Source organism: Oxyura jamaicensis, chromosome Z (genome assembly GCF_011077185.1).
Source record: "Oxyura jamaicensis isolate SHBP4307 breed ruddy duck chromosome Z, BPBGC_Ojam_1.0, whole genome shotgun sequence".
Lineage (NCBI taxonomy): Eukaryota > Metazoa > Chordata > Aves > Anseriformes > Anatidae > Oxyura > Oxyura jamaicensis.
The window spans coordinates 44,663,078-44,689,468 of NC_048926.1; the positions used below are offsets into that span (position 1 = coordinate 44,663,078).

Sequence of the window (26,391 nt, forward strand, 5' to 3'; positions counted from 1 at the left end):
TAATTCAGTGTTGTGACAATGTAAGTGGATAGGCTAGCTCTGAAACACGGTGATTTACAATCAAACAAAAAAAAAGTAATTAGAAGTTAATTACAGAGAACAGATAACTATTGACAGTATTTACAACTGGAAGCATTCATAGCTCAAAGGGTAAATACATGTCCTTAAACTTGAGCATTAAACTGATTTTAACAGGTATTAAGTAAATAGAGTCCAAGTCTTGCCTAGACAGTCTAGGCACCAGTGAAATTACAACTCACCATGACTTTCCATCAAACTGTCTGGTTAGGAATCACATAACCTCCACTTCTCACCCCATTAAAGTTTCTGCCTACTCTGTACTGACAACTACACTTACTGCCATTACCAAAAGTAGCCCTTCACTTCTTCTGGGGCTTTTCTTTTCTCCTAAACTTATATGAGTTGATTTTAAATGTCACACAATATTTACTGTTTACTGAGATGATTGCATATAATAAGTAATGAAACAGAACAAATTCTTCATTAGAAACGCACAGAAAGCGCTTTGCTGTGGGACTTAATATTTGGTGTAAAACAAAACCATTGAAAAATGAAAGCACTGTATAAACATAGAGCCATGACTATGAGACAAGAGGATATGTGGTACAGTAGCTTCTTTTGCTCCTCTGTTAATCTTATTAAGTAGAAATAATACAGAATCAGGAATAATGCAATGAAAAATCAAATTAAATACAGTTACTCATTGATATTAGTACTGAAGAAGACAAGTCAGATCCATTTCCTTCACAACTGAGAGGCATTTGTTGGAAAAAGTAATTGTTGTGCAAGTCCCAAAGAAAGTCAGAAGATATTCTGACAAGTACAGTGCTATTCAAACTAGTGTATTATCAAGGCAGAAGAGGTGAAAAGCCAAGCAAGGGCTACGTAACAAAAGCAGAAAGACATGCTTCTATTATTTTAACACATTAAGATGGATGATACTTGTTTGTTCAAAGTCTAAGTTATTTTTCTTTCAGAAATCATGGTCAGCTACTGGTCCCATTTTAAGGGCAGAAAGGTTTGACATCACAGTAGAATGGGCAAGACATTGCACTGAACCGCAGCTCATGCAGAAAATAAGAAGCAAGCAGCAGACAGCCAGGTCTCAGGGGGAACAGCAAAAAGCATTTATATGCCATGCAACAACAAAAATAAAAGCTTTCATGAGTTCACTGAAACCAAGTGTGGATTTAAGGATCTGCCTTCCAGGATGCTGTGAACAGGGGGACAGTTGGGTGTCTTACTTTGCAAATCTATCTGGCCTAGGCATTCTATATTTCTAATATTTCAGTTTTTAAATCCAAAATAAATTGGTTCCTTGGAATTTAAAAGCAGTTCAATATTCTTTGGAAAGCACACTCTTGGAGCAGATCTGTGCAGACTCGTATCTAAACTCTAGTCCAGTCAAGTCTCATCACAGACCCAAAAAGGAAGAACTACAGTGCAACAGCAGATAGGGCTGTATCTTTTTTGCCTATAGTCCTGGAACATATACTACCAAAGCAGAATTTATCTAGACAAACACTATCATTCTTTACAGTACCTATTTAGGAAAACAAAACAAAATAAACAAAAACCACAAACAAACAAAACACCTAAGGGCAACAGGTCAGAAACACTGGGTGTCAGCTCAAGGAGCAATATAGCAAACAACGTAGTAGTCTAGCAGACATATCTTTATGAAACAACAACAACAACACAACACAAAACAAAACAATACAGGAAGTTTGAAGTTTGAATGTTTGTACAAGCCTGCAGAAACCCAATACGATCTTGTACATAAAAGAGAAGAACTCACAACAGACACTTTCCAATACTAGCTGTTTTCTTTTGGTTGGAAGAGTTCTCCTGTTACAGCAATAAAATGGAGAAATGTCAGATCAACTTTCCAATAAGTATCCTCAGCTCCCCCTCCTCCAGCTCACAGCTTAAGCTCTTTTTTTTCCCCCTGACATTCCTTCCCATATATTTTCTCACACTGCTTCTTCAGGACTTTACTCCTGATGCTTTAATGAGCCAAAAAGGGCTCCTTTTAAGAGTGCACAGTGACTCTGCATCCTAAAGGCAATGGCAATACCCAAGGACAAGTTCTTGTTGGCAACTTGCATTGGACCCTCTCTGGATATGACATTATTGCCCCAAAAAAGTTCTGGCTAAACAGAATTAGAAATTCAATCCAGAATCAGTTTTAAAAGTTTCATGGGACAGACGGCAAAGTAGGAAAGTAAGCATTTCTGTTACAGTTAGCTATTTGCTGAAATGAAAGCAACAAGACCGTGTTTACACAGGAGCTTATTGGACAGGTCTGTAAGTGCTACGAAGTTCTGGTTCAGTAAGTAGTCTAAGTCTTTAAACCAAAGCTAAATTTAGAGAAGAAAATCTCACCTAATGAAATGTAGCCACTAAAGAGTTCGAATGGCATGACTTTTCACAAAGTAACACATTCAAAGGACAAAAAGAAATACTGCTTACCTAGTGTTTGTGTCTTCTACTAAGGCTCTGAGCATATTGGAAATGTGTGTCAAGTGTTGAGACCAGTGTGTAGCTGGCAATTCTGAGGAGGAAGGATGAAGTAAAGTTCTTAAAAATGACTTTTCAAATTCAAAAGATGACTTTTCATTATTTTTTTTTTCAAATGAAAACTTTCTGTCCAAATGGAACAGAACAATGAAATTAACCACATTAAGCAAACATTAAAACTTGTTCAGGATTCAGTTATTACAAAGCATTTAAAATTTCCCAATTTTCAGCAATAACTTTCCCTATGTTTCTTAAACGGATTCATTGACAGAGCCATGTGAGGAATTACAGCTAGTAATATTATCCAAATTAGGCCGATGGACCCTTGTGTAAATTCTGCCTCAATATTAGCATATAATCAGTGGAGTAACATTCTCAAAGGCTCTTGTATTGAGCAGAAATTACTGCTCAGAAAAACTGTATGGCATTGAGCAGTGATTTCTTGATCTATGTAAATGGGAAATTAAATATATATATATATATATAAAGTTTGCAGAACCTAAAAGAACAACAGAATTCAAGTTTCAGAGACAAACAACAAAGCAACAAAGTATTTCTTGTCATATACACACTAGAATTTTAATAATGACAATTACTGGTATTATAAGAAAAGTGTTTGTGTGTGTGTATATATGTATAAAACAGACCTCAGCAACCTATCTTAATTCCCAATGTCACAGTTTTCATAGAAATATAATGAACTCTTTGTTGTTCTCTTTTAGTTTCTCTTGAAGTTAATGTATATGTTTGTAAATGTTCCTACAAAAAATGCACTAAAAGAATATTATTAAAACTGCTAAGTCAAAACATCCAATCTAGAAAATGGCAAAATTTAATCTTAGTCACTTCTAAAGTTATTTTAAGACATATGGAGACAATGCAAGTTGGCTAATGCTGCAAATATATCATTTAGAAACTTACCAAAAGGACGTCTCAGGAAAGCTATTACAAGGGGCTGGTGATGGTGAGGGAAGTAGGCCTTCAGTGGAAATTTATGCTAAAACAAATATATATATATATTTTAAGAGCTTTCTGATCAGTTTTCAAAATAAACCCACAGCAAACAATCTCATCTAACGTAGTAACTAGCAACACAGTCTGAAGCAAAAGAACACAAAAGTAACTCTAAACTCAATTTTAAGATTTAGTATGCAGAAGAAAGGGAGATACTTGTGAAAAAATATTATAATAAGTAATTATTTATGGCTTTTTAAAAAATATATGCATTAAAATATTCAGAGTATAACAAAAATTACATCTTAACATTCTTAGTCTTTTTTTCCTGTAATCAGAAAAGTCCTCACTCTTAATACACAGAGGCTAAGAGATACTAATTAGTTTAATTTCACTTTCCACTGGAAACAGGCTCATGGACCATATCAAACCAATAAATAATAATATCCACAAAATCTGAGGGCGTGATGTAGATTATTGCATTATGTTCAATTAATGGAAAACTAAAATTCTTTGGATCTGATTCAGCACAACGTAAGGTTGTCATAGATAACAAACCTGTCCTCTATTTATCTGGGTGTGTGAAATTTGCATGATGTGAACATCGCTGCTTGTGTAAATGTGAGACTAACAGCAGAATACTCTTTAATCTTGTTGTTCTGCAAGCATCTACGACAGGAATGTCCAACGTATAATATGAACTCCATTTGAAGTGAATTGAAAACTGGCTGACACCCAGGCCCAGAGGGTGCTGATGAGTGGCACAATGCCAAGCTGGAGGCCATAATCAGCAGGAGTACCCAAGGGGTCGCTACTGGGTTCAGTCCAGTTTAATAGCTTTATTAATGATCTGGATGATGCGGCAATGTGCATCCTCAGCAAGTTTACTGATGACACAAAACTGGGAGGAGTGGTGAATATACCAGGAGGTTGTGCTGCCATCTGGAGGCGTCTCGTCAGGCTGGAGAAATGGTCTGATGGGAGCCCCATGAAGTTCAGCAAGAAGTGCAAAGTCCTGCAACTGGGGAGGAACAATCCCAAGCACCAGTGCTTGCTGGGGGCCACTCAGCCACTCAAGTAGCTTTGCACAAAAGGACCTGGGGTTCTGGTGGACACTGAGTTGGCCATGAGTTGTCTACAAATCATTGCCACTAAGAAGGCTAACAGTATTCGTGGCTGCATTAGGCAAAGTATTGACAGCACGTCAAGAGATGTAGTCCTTCACCTCTACTCAGCATTGGTGAGGTGGCATCTGGAGTTGTGTGTCCAGTTCTGGGCTCCCCAATACAAGAGAGACCTGGATATACTGGAAAGACTCCAATGGAGGCCACCAAGGTGATCAAGGAACTGAAGCACCTCTCCTATGAAGAGAGGCTCAGAAAGCTGAGCCTGGAGAAGAAAAGGTTCAGAGGGATCTCATTTATAAACACCTGAATGGAGGGTGCAAAGAAGACAGAACCAGGCTCTTTTAAGTGGTGCCCAGTGATGGAACAAGAGGCAATGGGCATAAACTGAAACACTGGAGGGTCCCTCTGAACATCAGGATACACTTTTTCACTGTGCAGGTGACTGATCAGGCTGGGCTGACACAGTTTGTCCAGAAAGGTGGTGGAGTTTCTGTCCTTGGAGTTATTCAGAAACTATCTGGACATGGTCCTGTGCAAACCATCTTTAAGTGACCCTGCCTGAAAGAAGGATTTAGTCCAGATGATCAACAGAAGTCTATTCCAACCTCAGCCATTCTGTGATTCAGGTCTCCATACCAATGACCTTAGAGCTCTTCTGGCTTCTTCCTTTAGGAATAAGAGACTAGTCAGCAAACAGATCACCTCTTAAAACGCAGACCAGGAATACAGACTATAGAATGTGACAAATATCTAAACCCAGTGAAGACCACATTCAGTCTAAGAAAACTTACTTAATTTGTCAAATACATCTGTGCACCTTATAAATAGAGTGACTCATTCTCTCTCTACTATTTTTGTTGTTACTGTTCTAAACAACAGTTTTAATTACAGCACAGTAATATGCGCGGTATTCTCAGGCGGTCAATGTATCACTGGTATGGTAAGGCTCTAAAAGTGTACTTGTCAAATGGAATTAGGCTAATTAAAAATTAATTCCCTGTACTAAAGTATGCAAGTATGCGTGTAGCCAAGTAGCTTGCATCAAGAATCCCCATGAAAAAGCAGCTCTTGACACAGTAGTGGCCAAGACAAACCACAGCGTGAGTTACGTATCAAAACAGTATTGTAAAGCATGTGAAAAACAGATTTCAGCATATGGTTTAAACAAAGTAAAAAAAAAATAAAAAAAAAATTAAAATTGCCTTCTACCATACACACAGTATTTTAAGCAGTTCTTTCCTGGCATAAACCATCACGAACTGCAAAACAAGGTACCACGAGATGGAACTAACTTGGATGTAGCTGATTATAATAATTGCCATGATATCAAATGGGAAATAAAAGTTGATGACTGGCTTAGAATATTTATGCAGCTATTTAAAACAATAATTCCAGGTGAAAAACATTGACAATCCTAAGGGAAAACAACCCTGGAGAAAATTATAATTTCCATCAAATAAAAACATGAGCTTTCAGTTCATGAATTTACAACTAACTTGACCTTATCCTCAAGTCAGCTCTCACTACTATCACAAACTGGAATGAAATATGCTTCTACACCAGACAGAGAAGATCATCCCAACAGTTGAACCCAGTACAGCCTACAAAGTTATTAGAAAAAAAAGCACACACTGCAATAGGGAATCATTCTCCTCCTACGTACCCTGCAAACCTGTGCAGCTGCCAGACATGACCTGGTTCTTCGAAACAGTTTTTGGACACATCTGTTTGCATAGCCTTTTTTCCATCAACTAAATTCCTATGGCCTCAGATGATCCAACCATAACCTTCTTCATCCTCTGGCATTTACGGTTTTACCATTAATGTTTACTATAAGAAATGTTACTGGAGCAAATTAAATCCCCCATCAAGGACATCCAGATACCACAAAAATGGTTGCCCTATGAATATATGTAATACTGGTATGACCACAAAAAAATTAATCACAGTGATTTAAACAATATTTAGGAAGTAGTCTGTGCCTGCAAATTTTTATGTCAACTGTTAGTTAAGATTACAGTTGATTCATAAACTGTGAAACAAGGGATTTTAAATTCTAAGAATGAAGATAGTATCTAAATTAAAAACCCGTGAATTAAACTGTACAAAAGTCAAATACAGGAAACTTAACATTTAAAGCTACTTTCAAAGAATTGGGCAATAATCCATGTTGCGATGTCAGCAGATGAAGAACTTTCACCATGAATCAAACATCACCTGCACAACAGGATTAGCCCTTGGGTGTCTGATGGGTGTGGGATCTTTACTGGTGTTCTCCACCCAGTCACCCACACCTGGGGCTACACAACATGCTGCTGCCATGAAACAAGGGTGGCATAAAATTAACACGCACGGCACCTAAATATTAAGCAACACAGCTGCAGTTTCATCCTTAAATCATATTGCCTGAAGCTAGAAGCTAGATTCAATCACAATGCTAATTAAAGGTCAGTACATCACAAGTTCCCAGATGAAGTCCCCACATTTTCTTAACTACTATGGATGCAAAAATCAAAGGAATGGAAAATTTTCTTGATTCTAAACCAAAAACTGTTAAATGAGAGGACAATTTCCAAACTTACATCACATGCACTGGAGTTAAAAACAAGCAAAACAAACATAATGGTCAGGATGTGAAGTAACAGTGATGTGGTAGTCTAAAAAAAGTTTGTAACCTATAAACAGAACAAAACTTATTCATATCTCCCATTGTAAAAACGTAAAGTAAGAAGCTGATCTTGCTGATGGTTAAAGTAGTAAAGTAAATTGACTTAATTCAGTTCAGTAAGAACAATGTAAAATTCTGTGTGGAAGAAGCGATGCTAAGCTGGGAAATTTGAAGCTTTAAACTGAGGAAAAACATCTGAGGCCACTGTTAAAGACCAGAAACTGAAACTGGTATGTATACTGTGTGTTCTACCTTTTGGTATTTGGTATCATACTTACTGGTATTTGTGGAGGAAGGGAGTGGGGGGAGACAGACAGAATGGGAATGGGGTTGTGGTTATTACCTCTCTTCTAATATTATCAAGAGGTCTGCTACTGCAAAAGAAAAACTCATCGGAAGTTTTTCATCCTGTAGATTGAAGGTGCATGACGATGATGGTCATTGTACAGGCAGAAACTTCAGCACCCTGACAACAACTGCCCTTGAGAAAACAAAAGCTTGTATGTTCTCAACAGGTTGTGGGATTATTCCAGGATATACTCAGGTAAATTGCTCTGGTATATTGGTTTCACTCTTCATTTTTATTCACAGGTGAAAATGTCTGAACTAAACTTTGGCATGCATGTACAGCCATAGAGTCACTACCATTTCACTCATTATATTCAGTCACTGTTCCAATCAGTAAAATTGTTATTTTCTTGCAAAATTTTGTATCTTCTCACTGAAAAGAAACATAAAGAACTAGGTCTTGACCAACCTGCTTGTTTTCATTCTGGTGAACCTGAACGAAGAGTTGTGTAAACACCTGTATTATGGTCATAACTTCTGGAGTTCCATCAGTTTCCAGCAGTGCATTCCTAAGCATAAACATTGAAAAATTAGATTATGACAGATTAGATATTAGTCTCCCAAACACACCACTGTTATTGAAAGGAAGGAAAAAAAGGTATATTCCTTCTACACTGTAGCTTCAAGCTGTGTTTGAGCTCATCACACTAATTATGCCAGTGTGGAAACTGACAGAATTCCAACCTCACGTTTTCTTTTTTTTTTTTTTAAGAAAACATATGCAACCCCTACAGATACTCTGGATTTATTTGCATAGAGTATACACACTGAAATGTAGAATTTTCCTTACCAACAGGGGAAAAGGGATAAAAATAAAAATCAGACTATCAGACTATCACAACGTTACTAGGCAAATTTGTTATTGGAACAGTCTTATTGGGTTCAAGGCAAGTATTCCCATGCCCACAGTTAGGCATATTTCATTGCTTTGTGGGAAGGCAGCCATGGGCCATCTCAAATTAGAGAGAAATTATGATCTCCTGGGGCATGGTACCTGGAGGAAAAATATGAGAGAGAAAGAGGGAGAGAGAGACTTAAATTGTTAAGTACTGCACTCCTAATGTAGTCAGGAGAGAAAAAAAAAAAAAAAAAAAAAAAAAAAAGTTGTCAATCAAATTTAAAAGTTCCCTCCATAGCAAACTAGACAAGGAGACCAAACTTAAATAATACAGCTGCTGTTCAGTCACTGTGACTCATTGTGACAATGAATCAGCAGCACAAACAGAAATGAGTATACACCAAAGGCATACTTTAGATCAGTAATTACTGCAGATTTAGTTAGGGACTGATTCCAAAGTCCTTTCATTGGTGAAATCATAAAATCCATTCTGGAGGTTCAGGAATGTGAACCCTTTAACTGGCTTTCCATAAGGCATAATGAAACCTTGAGCAAATGGAGCACAAAAGCATGTGGACAGCCAAGAGTAATTTTCATTCCCTTCTTTAAAAGATGTGTAACAGTCAGGAGAAAATTGTTCAAAGTAAGCTGCCACTGAGATTTCATAAATAGTTTTTTTTTATTATTAGAGACTTGTTTATTTTTTTTTTCCATAACAATCAAGAAGATGAGAACAACTAACACGTTACTGTAATTCAGAAATTTCATAAAGCTGCAGGCAAATATAATCTCTAGTTTAAACACAAGAAATAGTACACTAACTCAGGCTAGGCTTATGGACCCTATAGCTGCACAGAGCAACAAAGTAAGCTTCTACTTTGTGAAAAAAAAAAAAAAAAGTTAATGTCTTGTATCTTCATTCATTAATATCTTGGATCTCCATCTCACTGTGATGAAACAATTTAGCACGATAAAGCTCAATAACAAGCATGCAAATAGTAGGAAAAGCTATTCCTGAAAGAGACAAAGTTTAGATGTGTGCTTCTAAGAGTGTACTGGGGTCGACTCTGCCCTGCCCTGCACTACAGTTTCTGCACTAGAGGCTCTTCTGTCAGTACCTGAACAAACCTAAGCATACACAAATACCCCTAAACCCATGCACCTGGAAGGAACTCTTTTTTCTTTTAAAGGAAAACACTTGATGAACAAAGATCATCAGCTTCTTCTCAGCAGGAAATACATTACTGTTGCATCAAACCTGATTACCACAGCAACAGACCATCTTAACAAGAATGATAAAATAGAAGAAAGACAAGAGAAGAAAACATTGAAACTACAGAGGACTGGAAGCCCTCATGTGGTGAACAATATACATAGCTCCAAAATAATCTTGACGCACTCAAACACAAACTCATTAATAACAGGCAGATCAATAGTTTAGTGCAAATAAGAGCATAAATCCTGAAGATAATTAACATAATGTAAAAGATGCCACATTGATAATTACAAATGTTATAGCTACGTTCCATATATCATGCTGGCATGGGCCAAGCCATTACAGACTATTTACAGTTTTCACATGAAAATAATATTTCAACCACAAATCTCTACTATAGAATAAAATAAATTCTAACTTCTAAAGGCTAAAATACAATGTAGTCAATTGTATCAATAATTGTTATAATGTAACTTTCAAATAAACTTCCTAGGATTTTTAACATTTGCTATTATTTGCAATATATTGCACAAAGGAGGCATTCTACTAGAGTATATCATCCAGAAATTATAACACGACATATTCTCATGAAGAAAAATCTCAGTGTTTAGACCGGTGATTTGTGACACTTTCCACTATAATTTCAAAACTTACTTGAAGATTTCGTTAACAATTCTGAAAATGGCAGGATGGCTTGCTGCTTGTGGCTGTTCGTAAACAAATGAAAGGAAATTAGTCATTAAGAAGCAACTCAAACAACTGTCACTATATAATCTATGGCTTAATTCATGGATACTATTATGCTGCAATTATTAAACTGTAAATCTCAAATCAGCTCTTACTAAACACTCAGATTTTCTCAGGGTTAGTTAGATTCTTCAAAATAACTACATTAAAATCACGAAGGGACAGCCACAACGATACCAAGCAGGCTAACAGCTGATAAATGCAAACACCTGGGATACCAAACTGTTTATGACAACAATCACTAAAAATACTAAGACTGCCAGATAAAACAGGTTGTTGCATGCAATTGCTGGAGGCAAAAGACGGGAAGCAGATTTTAAAAAGCTTTTTTATTGCCTTTAAAGACAATTCCTTTTGGATGTGTTTAGAGATTCTTGACACATCTTCAAAATGAAATTCCAGAAATTAAATTTATTTCCTTTGTCTTTAACACTACCACAACATTTTGGTCCAAGACATATTTTCACAGTACTATGTACTGTGAATTTCAGAGTTGCTAATGTGAACTAAATATCTCAGTGCATCAAACTATTTTTTTTTAATTAGTGAAGCTTTTAATGTTTGTGGTTCTACCACATAAGAGACTATTTTAAGAAAACTATATTAAACATGCACTGATAAACACACTACTTGCTAATCCCATGTTCTTAAATTCGAAGATTTATGTAGGCTTGTATCCAGCACTAAGGTTAAATTGCTATTTACATGTTCTCCAAAGTGCATTAGCTTAAGTAAAAACAAACAAACAAACAAAACATAAAACAAGCTCATGTTTTTTTTGTTTGTTTGTTTTTGTTGTTGTTGTTATTTTCCTGAAATTAGCACCTGAAGATTTGATGAGAACATAATTACTCAGCAATCTGGAATGATGCATGTCTGGTTAATTGCATTTTACATACTTGAGGACGCATGGAAGGAGTACACATGGCATTTATTGTAACAGCTCTAAGTGTCTGAAACACCATTCCAAAGAAAACTTCTGTGCATCTGTTCCAAGCTAAAAAGTATCGAGTAAATGTGATTTTTCTTTTTGCTTGTTAATTACACACAGGCAGAATGAGGACTTTACCCTACACGACAATCTCAGAAAACAAAAAGCTTTAAGACAAACTGTCTAGAAAAGCTCTTAAAAGGACAGTTCTTCTTTTTCTCACAGTTGTCTTCTCATATTGGAAATACTAGGTAGAAATACTAGGTAGAACCTTATTTTTATGTTTTACCACACTTTCTCTTTGGCTGTAGCCAGGTTTGTCCTATTGAACGTATGCCATCTAGCGTTCGTGAGCATTTACAGTTGGTTGCTTTAGTGTATGAAAAACAGCATGCAGCTTGTTGCAGGGCTGGTCTCCAAAATTCCACATTTAGAGGGAGAAAAAAAAAAAAAAAAGAAAAGAAAAGAAAAAAAAAGGCTGGATGTGACAAACAAGTAACCAAGACTTATTTTTCTCTTTTAAATAAAACCTGGACTAGACAACCTCCAGACATCCTTTACAATCTCAGTCACTGTATGGAAACAGTGGAGAGTCAAAGCTATGTTTACCAGTCTTGTGAGTTAAATGGTTGAATTCAGCAATTTCTCTGCTGCCTTCAGATACTCTACCCACCTTTAACGTACAAACCCCCTGTTGCCTAAGACATGTTGAGTATAAACTAGAAAGGGTCCAGCAGTACACTGCCACACATAAAAAGATCAAACCATAGCTCTTCTGCAAAAGGCCAAAATAAATCTTCAATACTGAAAATCTTTCCACCCCTTCCTGACCCACAGCACCAATCTACAATACCACCTATTCATTAAGAAAAAAAAAAAAAAAGTTACCTAATTTCACAAGACTTTGATCAACAGACTGTATCCAATTCACTTGAAAATACTCAAAATAAGAATACTAAACATAGCATCAAAGTCTCCAGGGCTATCTGAAGGCGTGCCTTTGGTGTAGCATGTCATACTAGATCAATTCTGGAGTTTGGGAGGGATTCTCAAGTTTTGGAGGGTTTCTCATGGTGTTTCTGGGTTTTAACATTATTTTCTTTTCTTTTTTTCTTTTCCCCCCAAATGAGAGCTTTTTATATTTGAATAATCTTCTCTGCAACTACATGGTAGTTTTCAGAGAAAGCTCAGAATATGTAACATCTTGTCTACTGGCAGCTTTTTCAATCACTTTTCAAACATGCACATTCCATAAAGCACAACACATGCTAGGCTGAAAAGATCCAAATGCAGGGAAATGGAATTGTATGTGTAATATCATGATTACATATTTTCAAGAGTGAGGTGTGGAGCTTCAAAAAAAAAAAAAAAAATCAAACAGAGCCATTTGCCATTTTTAAAAGAAGCAAAATAGGAAAAATACATTTTCCATTTTTTCATTCACCAGAGATTTTGCCTGACTGCCATGCCTTTTCAAGTATGATGGAGAGTGGTTTGGCAAGAACATCATAAGATGACAAATATTAAGCCTTCTCAACCTATTGCAATACAGTAGGGTTTTCTTATATCTTTGAATGAAATAAAACTTCTTTGGAAAGCTATCTAAGAACAGAATATAAATTATAATTGACATTGATTTGTTTGCATACTTCTTTACAAAAATGAGCTTAAAAATCTGTGTATATACGCTTTACTAGAGATATATTCATATAACATTCTTACGTGTTTTTACTTAAATTTTAGTTGGTAATTCACACACAAAAATTTCAACATTACTTCAGCAAGGAAGACATCCACCCACCCACCAAATTCTGAAGAAGCCAAAAGACAATTTGTGATGGTCACTTCACTTGTTTTTGTTACTTCGCAGTAAACATAGAATTTCCAATATTAATTCCAGTTTAGACCAAAACACCACAAACCTAATAGCATACCACATAAAACTGCAAGTTAGTGGACCATCACACTGTAATTACACTTGGAATTCAGATTTGAGTATTTCATATCAAGTTGCTATTACAATAGAAGCATAGTATTTTATGACCATAGAGGTACTGTAGGTCACTATGAGGTTTATGCACAGTTTTGTTGCTGTTTCAAAATATTTTGTTTAGATAAGTGGCTTTGATAATGCAATTACAAAATAGCTTAATGATTTTTCCTTCTTATCATATACTATAATCAAAACACTAACATATTTGCCTATTTGTACTCTACAGGTCTTCTTGCAAATAGAAGAAACTTCTAAGCCTATCAAGTGGTGACTCATGTTTCCACTTTTTATTACTATACCCATAAAGCAAAGAGGTCACATCCTATAAATGCCTTAATCCAACTGTCAAAACATGCATACCCCTGCTCCTAAATAAATATTCAAATGTCTTTCAGGCAGGCTGTTGGATTCAAGGTTCTGACTGATCTAATACCACACAACTCTCCCTACAGTACCAGGTACAAGCTGTACAAAAATATCAGTAGATATGGTAGACCGTAGTTTCTAGATCCAATCTTTTCCCTCTATAATTCTGAAGATTGTCATCCCATTGTTTTTAATTGCTAAGTCATCTCCCTCTTATACATCCTCTCTCTTCTATCAGCTCCTAACAATAAACTACATCCATGTTCCAAACACTCTCATCTTTATGCCTGCCTTCATTCCACTCCTTGTCCACAGGATGTCCTCTCTAAACCAGCATTCAAAGCTGCTGCACTGGTCTTTACCCCTTCGTGAATGTCTTCTTTCGAAAGCACCAAGTCTTTGGAGCAGAGACAAAGAGGTATAATTTAAGTGTGCTAGCACAGTAAGGTTCCATTATTTTCAGGGATCAGGATGTGATAAAACAACATAGACATGAAATACATTAACAAGTACCTATAAACCAATAATTAAAACAAACAATTTATTTCCTGCTACGTCTCAACTTAGACTTTTTTCTTCTCAGCCATGTGTGGTACCATGTACTGTATTCAGTTCATAGTGAATCTGATATGTAAAACTATGTACAGGCCTTGTGTATAAGCTTTGCCTTCTGGGACACCTAGAATCCCAGACGAGGCATGATAGATATGCTGTTGATGCCAAGCATTTATGAGATTTGCAAGTATTATAAAGACCCCCTGAAACAGAAATTTGCAGATTCTATTGAAACAGAAGAATTTTAAAACCATAGTCTTCCTATCTAAAATACTCAGTCTTTCATAGGCGGAAAATAAGAAATGATGTACCATTTTTGAGTGCTATCCATTTAAGAAATACAAATACATTTCAACTTTAGCAGTCTAAACTGCTAAACTTCAACAGGCACAGAGATTGAGGTAAAAACAGATTCAAATCCTCCCTGGCAAAAGGGGATAATTTTTAAAGACAGAGGCAGGTATGCAGCACCCCTACCAACAAGATTCTAAATTTCTTCATCTGTTTTTCATCACAGGATGAAGCTTCTTTTTTGCCTTCAATCAGTTAATTATAAAAATTAAAAATTTAGTGAAATTTATAAGATGTGAGATTTGCCTTTAGCAGCGTCAAAGTTTTTGCCACATGACAGCCCAGTTCCTTCAAAGATGCTGACATATTTGAAAACCATCACTTCTTAAGCCTGAAAGAGCAGTATCAAATGTACTACAACATTGTACATACCAGAAACGAATCTTTTATGACACAAGCCACTTCTTCCAGTGAATTCATCTGAATGGAAACCAGCTGGTCTAAAACGTGTAACGTAGCATTTTCAAGGCTTGGTAAGTGACGAAGCCAGAGACTGAAGACAGCTGATTCAGAAAGGGAGATTTTCTTCCTGGGTTTGAGGAAAAAAATACTGTTTTTTCCTTGAAAAACTGGAAGACATGCAAAAATGGAACTTTTACTTTTTCTCTCTTTTGCTGCAGGAGACCAACCTGCAGCAAAAGAGAAAATCTTGCTTACGGTACTCTATTCAGTATAAAACAGCAGTGGCAAAGAGTAATAGGGAATCACCATCACCTAAAAATGATGCTTTCCTACACATCATTAAAATCCAAAAACATGGTTAAGCTGGACCCCAGCAAATGGAAATAGAGGGTTTGAGGTTGCTATTTCCTTATGTCCCAGAGAAAGGTTAGACTCTATGCCCACTCATTTAGTGTTATATCACTAGGAAACAGAAGGCATAGTTTATTTTGAGATAGCACCACAGTGTGCTGGTACACATCAAAACCTTTTACAGTAACCACCCAAGAAGAACAGGTACTGCAGCACAAAACATCCTGGAACATTTTTGCAGCTATTATTAGTGTTTCAGATCAAAAACTTAAAAACAAAACAAAACCTAAATAACAAGAAATACGTGTCTTGCAGTTAAGATTAAAAATAATTAGACAAGAGAGTACATGTAGACTGAAGCTACTGATAAAAAAAAGAAAAGAATATTAGCAGGATGATTTAACACCATTTTACGTTCTCATTTTTTAATCTATTTTATCATACTCTTGCTTAAATATCAGCCTTCAAAATTCTGATTTCCATTGAAAAGCTGTTTTTCTCATTCAAGTCTATTTAATAGCTTACTTTAAAATTGTACTTCTGTAGACAAGGAGAAATATATCATTAGAATTTCAAATTTTTTAAGTACTGCTCAGTTTTGAGATGCTGTATAATTAATATGGTATTAAAGCACATTTGCACATCAGAATAAATTACAAACAATGAGAGAAATTTTATTTTTCCACAATCCTCTTCTTTATTTTTGCAGTAGCACGATAGGTATTGTAAACGTTATGCCAAGAAAAGAAATCTAAGAAGGTGTTCTTAGAGATATTCCAGCTCCAAGAGTTAAAAACCATATAGAAAGCAAAGCGTAGTCATTATCTTTCTACAACTGAAATTTCAGCCTCAGTGGGACACCCCTAAGTTCTGGAAGCACCACAAGCCAGTCTTCTTTCTAGCTTTTAGTGACCCTGTTTCTTGGAGCAGGCTTCACCCATGTTCAGAAAGAAAACAGCGTCCAGAATGCAATGACAGAGTTAGGGAACAGAGTTAAATTATTAAAGTGGAAAAAAATACAAGTACATTCATCTTAAGATCACAAGATCTTCAGAAGCAGGCCAAGAGTGTACCATGCAAATGACTTGTGAGTCTACATCTGCTCTCAGGGAAACCAAATACTTTTGTCAAGGGGCCTGTATGAGTCACTTTGTCAAAAGACACATGAACTGAATTATTTTTGCTCACTGTGATAAACAAGTCGCTCAAAGATTAAGCAATGTTTGTCTTAATCAGGAGGACCTCTTACAGCCATCTAAAGGATTCAGATTCACTTTATGAAGTGGCAAAAGTACGTCACGATCAGCTGCCTGTTGGCTCACTGTCACTAGTATAAACTATCCATGCTGAAACTGTGTACTTGCTCTGCACTACTGCTTGTAGAACACATTCAGTCTGAAGCCATGCAAAAAGGAGAACTGGCAGGTAGTTCACCCTTTCTGGGGACTCATCTTTCACTACAGACTTTACACTTTTCACTACAGACCTTCACATTCCTTTTCCACCTGCTTTCCTTGACTTCCAGGAGCATGTGCACAAACTAGTACCTGTGCTTTTTCTATTAATTACTTATTTTTGCTGGAACCCGCAGAGGAGCAATGATGTATATAATGTTAAAACATCTCAGAGATAATGCTGTTGGGTAAGGGGAAGAAATTAAAACTTTGATTAAAAAAAAAGAGAAATGGATAATTGTAGTAAATGATTCACAAAAGATCCTTTGTAGTGTCAAAAATAATCAGTAATACATTATTGCAATTTTATCTCTGTTTTTTGTTGTTGTTGTTGTTCGCGTTACATTTCTATTTGCCTTTTTATTTTTAAAGCTTTGGTTTATATTTCCCTAGCATTAGGCGATCTTTTATTTGTCCCACACCAAGATCACCAAGTCCTCTGAAAATAATGACAGTCCTCGAGTAAGTCAAGAGAAATGAGCAGTGCACAGATCTGATATTCTTGCAACTGCATCCTATGTTAACTCATAAATATGGTGTAACATCCTGCATTAAAATAGACTTCTTCAAGTCTGGCAGCTTCAGAAGGAGTTCAGAGAAAGTCATTTCACATGCAATTAAAACACGAGATGCCAGAGACTCCTAAATCAACGATAAACTGTCATCTGTCAGGATTGAGAGGAATTTCCTAGCTGACCAAGGGTGACAGAAATTGTCCGGTGACACTGGTACACAGCAACTTTGTCACAAAACAAAATTGGGACCCACCTTTCTCAGTTACGACTTGAATAAATCAAACTGTCTTTTCTTCCCTGGCACAGCCAATCTTGCTGATGCTCAGCATCTCTCAGCTGGCTTTCATCCATAGATTGATTTAACCAAAACAGTGGCTTTAGTGGCAGCAAAACAAGCAAAACTGTGTTTCACAAATTGCTTCTATAAGCCTCATTAAAAATAATCTGCTGAAAATCAGCAGAACTGAAAATCTTGAGAACCATTTTCACAGAAAAAAAAAAAAAAAAAAGAGAGAAATATGGAACCACTTAAACAAGAATTTATCTTCTGCATTGAAAAGTAAAGATGGCTGTCAAAATGTCAAGTTATGCACGCTGATACGCCTAGATGAAAAGGAGATAACGTTTCTATTAAAAGTGATCATATCTTCAACCAACTTCCTAAAATCCTAAAACTTTTACCTCCGTTTTAGAGAAAAGGTAGGATGATATAACAGTCAATATTTAAAGCTGTTATGCCACAATTTGTATACCAGCACTAAAATTCTGCTTTGGCCAACAACCTGAGCTCTGCCATTCAAATTAAAGAAAACATTTTATTATACACAGAAGGTGTACAGTGCACTCAGCACACAAATGTAAAGCAAAGACATTTAACTGAATTAATAATTTTTATCACAGAAAGCAGAAAGATCAAACAGACCTTATTTTAAATCATATAGCTACTTACTTTAAAAAGGCATCATTCACAGCCTCCAGGAACTGTGAGCTCAGAACTTCCTTTGATGCACCTCCATGGTAAAGAAGAAGAGTTTCCAGCAGTGGAGTTATATCAGGCAAAGTAATAAGAGGGAGACAGAAAACTGACACAGCATTCACACGACTGGCTGGAACTCTGAGGAAAAATTAATATAGTTCCTGTTTTAGAAAAGTCAAAATTTAAATTTCTAAGCCAACAAGGTAAGATAAACGAAATTCATTCCAGAAGATTAAACACAAGAGAGGAATACCTGACTGCAGAAAAAATATATATTTATTGGAATAACTTTTGACTTATCATTATACATTGCCTATTGTATATTGTCTGATAGAAGTGTGCTCAGTTTTAGTGCTCAAAGAATACCACATGAGGGATATCAACCCAATTCTGAAGTGCAGCTAGTTATGTTCCCTCGGTAATTACTGCCTTCCTAGCAGGAAATGCTTTGTCCTTCCCAGAAAACAGCAAAGCTCAGGTAAAGAAGACTACGGTTTCATGGCTCCCATGGCTTCCTTGACCTCTCTCCTCTCAACAGAGACAACTTCTATAAACCAAACACTGCAAATCCTGCTGACTTCAAGCATTCAGGCAAAAACTGTTTCTCTTACATTTGAAGAAATATGTAATGAATTTCAGTCTTTATGCACGAACCACTCACTTGACCTGCTTGCTAAAACTGCAAGCTTGGAAATGACTAAAGATAGTGATTTAGCTTGCCATGAGACTAAGAATAAAAATGTCACTTATAAACATATTTTGAAACATGGAAGCTGATCCCAAAATATGTTGCCTAAAGGTCACTGGCATATGTTGTGACAAAATGCTATGATTTGTAGTCACAGAACCATAGTAATATCCAAAGTGAGAGAAATAAAACATGACACCTTTTCAAAGACACAAATTTTTGATTAAGTACCCAATGAAACATATACTTAAGGTTTTTCACCCTGAAATACTTCGCGATGCAGTTTTGCTATGAGAAGTGATTATGTAGGAATGGTAATTATTAGGCTAATATTTACTCTGCAGTAGTATTTTCCAGGTTACACATGCAAAGTTCACAGGCCTTAGACTCTTTGAATCAGTTTCCTTTAAAAAAAACTCTAATTCCTCATCCAGGAAGTAAGCAAACGTTAACTGCTTACTTTACTGTTACTTTTAACTCCGGAAGAAAAACCCTGCAAAGGCATTTTTTTCTTCTTTTATATAATCTTTAAAATATGTTCTTGGAGAACACTGTGCAGTACACTGTGTGCAATGAATTTCCACAGATATTGTCCATGTTGCTGTGAGCATCACCAAACAGAGAAATGAAAACAATGTACACCTCCAACTGCAAGCCCTATCTGGGGGGTTGGAATTAGATGATCTTTAAGGTCCTTTCCAAGCCAAACCATTCTATGGTTCAATGATTTGTCTCTGTAAATTAAATAAACAGCCGTATCATCATTTCTATACTCCAAATCTACTTGAAGTTCAAACTTTTCCTTTTTTCCTGGTGGAAACTAGATATTCCTCTTCTCAACAGTCTCATTAGCTTTTCAGCTTAGTCTGCTTCACCCTGTATTATAAAATGTGGGTTTTTGTTTTCTACATTCAACAAAGCTTTGTGGTGCTCCTCACTAATCTGTCTACATGAAGAAAAGGAAGAAAATAGCCAAACTATGCAAGAAAAACAGAAGGCATCACAGCACTGTGAGGATCTTTCAGTCAGCCTCCTCTTTCCTGTAAATTTACTGGCTATGTGGCATTATATAGGTAATAAAAATCATTTCATCAGTGTCAGCAGCTTTGATTCTGAAGAACAGGATATGCACAGGAGAATCATACATTTAAAAGAATAGACACTCTCTAAGCATATAGTTTATATTTAGAATACCTATTCTTATTTTTTTTTCCTAGCTCAAATACACTTAATTTACATATAATCATAAAAGGTCTACCAATACACTTTGAGAATAATAACTTTTAGAGTATTTACAAAAGATCATGATCGATGTTTCAAGACCAGTAGAAAGGCACAATCATTTCAAAAATAGTTATAACAGGCAAATGTATTCCCTTTTTTTTTCACCTAGTGTGGATGAAGAAGGTGATTATTCACATTGACTACACCTAGACATGTACAAACACACTACACAACATTGCAAAATGATTATTAGCATCTCCTGATAATCTGGATTGGAGATCTGCCCACAGCACATCACAGTTTCCCACACACCCACTTTTCCAGACTTTCTTCCTTAGCAAACCAGGGCATGGAAGCAGTTAAAGGGTGGAGATACTACGTGCTTGGGTACATTTAAGATATTTGTTTGTGAAACACCCAGTATTGCCACAGCACTATTTGCTACCAGATGAAGGAACTATTAATAGAAGGAAAATGAGGGAGCTTATTTAAATGAGCATGGAAAATTTTCTCATTAATAGCAAGTGCAAAGTAACACTTCCATATAAAACCATTACACAAGGAAAAAAAATCCTTTGGAAAAAAAAAAAAAAAAAAGGTGTTGTTTTGTTTTTTTCAGTAACTGCCAGTTAAGTTTGGCTATAAGAAGGTTCACAGCAGTAAACACAGTGATTATCAGGTAATATGAAACACAGCTTAGCAAGCTTGTTCACACCTGAAACTATCTACACGCATAACCAAAACTTATCAACTGAAGCCTAAGTGCTTGCATTTCCAAGACTGCAAAAAGGTCCTCACTGTACTGTAATGATCAATACTAAAACATATCAAAATAATGTTGAGGTAACTCCTACCTCCCTTGAACGGTAAGTCCATTAGATTGATTTCCTGTGAGTTCTGTTACTAATGAGGAGACCATCTGTAAAACAAAATTCAATTAAAATTAAATAAAATACACGTACTGCAAAGAAAGAGACATTAGTCGCATGGTTCTCTGTAGAGCTAACATTCTGTGAAGTTAGTAACTTTCCCTGCTGACTCAGTTCTCTTTTTTTAACTCATTGGGGCCAAATTAAAATTGTCCAGATCACTGAGTAAACTGTTCAAAATGTTTTTGATCATGTTATTTACCTTCCACATTTGAAAACTAACAAGCTATTTTAGCTCTGCCAAGAGTTGAGGCAACACTTTCAGAGAAGCAACAATCCTAGATGTTTTATCTGACTTAAGTCAACCTGTTATGAAATATAACTCCTATTTTTTAATATATTAAACATAAAACACACTCTTCTTAGGATTTAAGGCATATCTACCTTTTTAAGTGCAGTTAAAGAAACATTTTAAAAGTCATGTTCTTGCACACAAAATAATATATATAACTTAGTCTTCACAGGGAAAATTGATTGATAGGGCAGGCATTTTTGTCACAAAGACCCACAAAAAATTCTCAACCTCTATTACAACTTCTACGTTTTAATCAAAAATATTCTCTTCTGTCCAAAGATCTCCCACCTCATTTTCTCCCTTAAAAGGCTGTAAAAGTAACTGAGGTAAGAAAAGATAAACAAAGTTCAGTTCATGTTCCTTATAAAAATGACAAGTTCATGTATGTGCTTATAAACTGGTGATTTATTATAAACAAAATCTCAATTGCACAAAACACTTACTTTTTCGACTAAGTGACAGTAATAATCTGCCGATGTGTAGCCAAGAGCTGATATGAATGTACTGGTTTCAGCTTCATTACTTTCCCACTTAGAACATGAAAGGAGATGGCACAGCAAACTCTGCAAGAAATCAACAGAAAGGGAAAAAAAAAAAAAAAGGAAAAAACACAACATGTTAGGCTACGACATCACTTGTGAAAAGAACTGACTGCTATTGACCTGTATCTGGGGAAGATCTCTTGATGGGTTGTGGGCATTTTATACCATATCATCAAGACAGACTTTTCAGAAGGGCATTACTCTATGCGTACTTTTGATCTGATTAAAGACTCTAGAATAAAAAAATAAAACCCACTTGGCTAATTTGCTGCTTTCAGAAACGTGTTTTTGTTGAATATCCCTAGAAAACTGCTTCAGAAGTTCTGGAATTAGATATATGCCTTTTTGATATATTAATGTAGAAGAGAAGATAAAAAAGGAGAAACACACCAGAAATCTAAGAAAATTATTACTACGAAGTAAACAACAAGCATTTGGGACACATTATTTATCGTATTTTTGTTTAGGGTTACTTTACTACTTTGGGGACTGAAATGCCTGAATACCATTTTCTTTCACTGTATACTTTTCCTGACTAGCCGTCACCAGGAGAAATTGCTGCTCTTGCGCCATCTAGTGACCTTCCTGAAAATAAAGAAGGAAAATGCCAAGGCACCCTTTCAAAAAAAGTAACTTTAAAGCAACTTCTGCATTCCTAAGGGGGGAAAAAAGGGCGGAGGGGAGGTGATTTTCAAAGTGTGTAAGTGATTAGAAAGACGAAAATCTGTTAAACTATATAATCTCAAACATGCCTTGAATAATTTATTAATATGGAACCATGAATTATGTTTTTTTTCCATTTCAACTATTACTCAAGTTAGCCTTTGTTTTCAGAACACTATCAAGGGTTCAGAGAAGTAGTTCCCACGTAGCAGGAGGGTTTGGCAAGTAGGATCAGATCTCCAGTTGAAAACAAAATGAAGGTAGATGAGATGCTGAGATGACATTTTGCTAGAGGTAAGGTGGAGCTTGAAACATAAAAAGTCAGTTGGACTGTTCAGTGAAAGACTTCTATAATGGGAAGAACAAACTGTTTTCCTATGGACGGAAGAAATCAAATGCTCTTTATGTAAACAGTAATGCCCTTGTGTAACGGTCATTGTTAACCTTTTAATGAAGGAAAAGACAAGACAAAATTGCTAAACATCACCAATCTGCTTATGGCCTCCAACACTCACCCAAGGATCTTTTGCTTGTTTGTTTTGCGGAGCTTTGGTTTGCTCCCCCACCCTCTTCCATACGTTTTACTACATCCCTGCTGGGATTTTGCAGATCACTTCAGCTATTCTTCTGGAATACACAAAACCTCTAACAGCCAGAAGGGGGCAAGGGAAACAGGGCCAAGGAAATGCTGTAGTCAATATGAACAACGTATTAGGTATGTATAAGGAAAAGTAGATACTAAAAAGTGAAAAACATTAGGAATTCAGCTCCATGTCTTATATACTTCATTTTGCAGACCCTACCACCATTGCAAAGCCTGAGACATACTTACATTCAACAAAGATACACAATTTGTTAACAATAATATAAAGCATTTATCTTTCTTTAAATATGTTTAAGTGCTTTCTTTGGTGAAAAAGATGCCCAGAAAGTTCTCATCCTCTCTAGAAAATTTAGCTTATTTAGTGCACTTAACTCTGGTTGTAACTAATGATTCTATACTACCATACATTGCATTAGGAGATAGCTGTCTGAAAAAAAGTAAACATACAATCCACTTCTCTATTTGTATAAGGCACCTTGTTTCTTAAAAACAAGATGCTTTGAGTTATTCTATCACATTATCTCGTAACAGCATACTTCTGTGTCAGTACATAAATGGAATGGAATGGCCAGAAATAAAGCTTATACCTAACAACCTTCAAATACAGGTTATCATTATGATTATTATTTGCATGTGAGTTTTCCAGCCACTTAGCAGACCATCTCCATAAGGCAAACTCGGTAGTTGACGGAGACCAAGTTATCTAGGTAGAACATGATAAGAGAAAATGAGCAAACTATTCCAAGAGGCTACCAAGTCAAGTAAAGTCAGAGGACTACCACCCATTCCTACTCATTTGAGAATGGCTGAATGCAGCTGCAACAAGGAGAGAGCAAAATACCAAAAGGGACTTTATATCCCTTGGAAAGATGTCACAGGGATCAGGAGCACATAAATCTGTAACCTCCCAGATGGAGAATGGAACCCAAGAAGAAGACAAACAGATCGGGTGAATGTGGGGTGCATGTCTGGTGCCACACTCAGGGTTTGGGATTCTACAGTCTCAGATGCACATTTGAGAGACCAAGTGTATCGACACCAGATGGGATGCACCTGACAGAGGGCAAGAGCATTCTGGGCAGCAAGCCCTGATTATAGCAAGACTTTAGATTCAGCAGGGGAAGGGGATGTGCCTCTGACTGACAAAAAAGAACCAGGGAACGCAGACATATTAGGAAGCAACAGGGAAATATACCTGTGAGTTGTCCCAAGAGAATTATGAAGGGCTCCTCTAACAGGTGATGCAGCCGAAAGCCCAGCTGAAGTGCCTCCACACCACCACACACAGCATGGGAAGTGAGGAGTTTGAAGCTACTGTGCGATTAGAAAACTGTGACTATATTTAGAAAATCATGATGTAATTGCTGTCATGGAAAAGAGAGGGACTCATCACACAACCGGAACACTGGAATAGAGGGCTACAAGCTTTTCAGAAGAGATGGGCATGAAAGGAGCGGCAGGGATGCTTCCCTCTGTGTTAAGAAGTGGATAGATTGTGAAGAGCTGCCTCTAAAAAACAGCCATGGACAGGTTGAGAGCTTGTGGGTAAAAATTAAGGATTGGACCCATAAAGTACACTTGAGTCTGTGGCAGAAATAATGCATTCAGAAAGGAAAATAACAAGGTGCCATGGTTCTGGAAAATGGACAGCAGCAAGACACACTGTAATATCAGAAATTATTTCTTTCTGTTCTAGCTTGGTTTTCCTCACCATTGATTCAGCAGGAGGCAGACAGGAAACCATCTTATCTCTACCTGCAAGAGAATACATCCATCTCCACAGCCTTGGATTAAAGTTCTGTGACAGAATCCCTTTCAGCTTGAAATTGAATTAATCAATTTTCCTAAAGCTTTCATAACGAACAACTTCCTTAAACAACCTTGTCCATGTCTTTATTAACTGAATTTGCCATCACCCGATGCACTGACGTTTCTGATATCTTTAACAGACAGAAATCCTGTAAGTATTTGCCTGAAAATATAAAATTATTTACAGCATCCAGGTAAACACGGAGCTTGATATCTACCAAGCTTTGTAGCAGAGAAGGCCTGTAACTTTTACCCCTGATTCATAGATCGGCTATAAGAGTGTCCCTCATTAACTCACGCAAGGCAGGTGGTGGGAATGAGAATAGACTTGAAACTGAAGTCTTTTTTCTAAGAATGGAAGTGGAGAAATATGAATCACTGTGTTCCTGCCTACTGTTCACCTGAATATAGATGAAACTAATTAACTGAAAAACATTTCCTTCATATCACTTTTCCATTAAGCGATATACTATTTTCCAATTAAGCTAAGACAACTCTTTAGGTGCTTCTTTTTAAGTAACAAAGGCTGGTTTCCGTGTGTTACAATGGGTTTGCTGAGCCGCTCCATTCAGTCTGTTTCCCAGAGACAAACCATCTCTTTGAATGCACGCTTCAACAAAAGCCTGGAAACCCCTTTCCAGAGCAGAATTTGCACCTCTGCTGAGATAAGCTGCACAGCACTGGGCAGGTAAAACCCAGCCAGCATACACAACTCCGTACAGGAGGAGAAGGTTTTTGGTCTTTTGACAGCGCTGTTACTAAGCAGGGATTCCAACAGGTCTAAAGGCTTTTCCCCCTTCTTTCTGTATCAGCAAGTATCACCTCCCGCACTGGGGGGGAAGACAGATTTAAAGGTACAATTGCTTTTGAAATTAAACATCACCACGGAAACAGTGGGGGCTTTGTTTTGTATTTTTTAAAATTACAGGACTGTGTGACAAGTTTTATTCTGGAATCTGCATTCGTGTAGCAACTGTCCTGGAACTGCTGACACCAAGGCCTTCCAGAGAACCAAATAAACCAATCTGTTTCTGGAAACTTCTCAACGCAGTCTCTCTAATGTACTCACAGTTTTGAATGTCCTTGAAAGCAGATGTTAAAATCAACAGCGGCAATATGTTTTGGAGAGAAAAGATGGATGGTTTCACTGGGATGAGCCTATTGAATCTGATACTAATTAGGACTTTGCAGTGACACTGTTGTGCTTTTTTGCCAACTTGGACAAGTCAGTCAAAGTGACAGGTAAAGCAGGAGGGAACAGAAGGAGCTCTCCTTTATCCTAAAAGATATGTATATATATATTT

At 36.6% G+C, this 26,391-nt stretch overlaps 1 protein-coding gene across 3 annotated transcripts in view; it reads right to left on the minus strand.

Annotated features, from left to right (window-relative positions):
• FANCC (FA complementation group C) overlaps window positions 1–26,391 on the minus strand; it is a 92,232-nt gene that overhangs the window by 8,370 nt on the left and 57,471 nt on the right. For all 3 annotated transcript variants that reach the window (XM_035309718.1, XM_035309720.1, XM_035309719.1), the window contains exons 5-12: window positions 21,913–22,032; window positions 21,100–21,164; window positions 18,307–18,471; window positions 15,008–15,164; window positions 10,347–10,399; window positions 8,048–8,147; window positions 3,463–3,538; window positions 2,494–2,575 (exon numbers count right to left, since the gene is read on the minus strand). In XM_035309718.1, coding sequence (XP_035165609.1) covers window positions 2,494–2,575; window positions 3,463–3,538; window positions 8,048–8,147; window positions 10,347–10,399; window positions 15,008–15,164; window positions 18,307–18,471; window positions 21,100–21,164; window positions 21,913–22,032 — 818 coding nt within the window. The remainder of the gene's footprint in view (window positions 1–2,493; window positions 2,576–3,462; window positions 3,539–8,047; window positions 8,148–10,346; window positions 10,400–15,007; window positions 15,165–18,306; window positions 18,472–21,099; window positions 21,165–21,912; window positions 22,033–26,391) is intronic.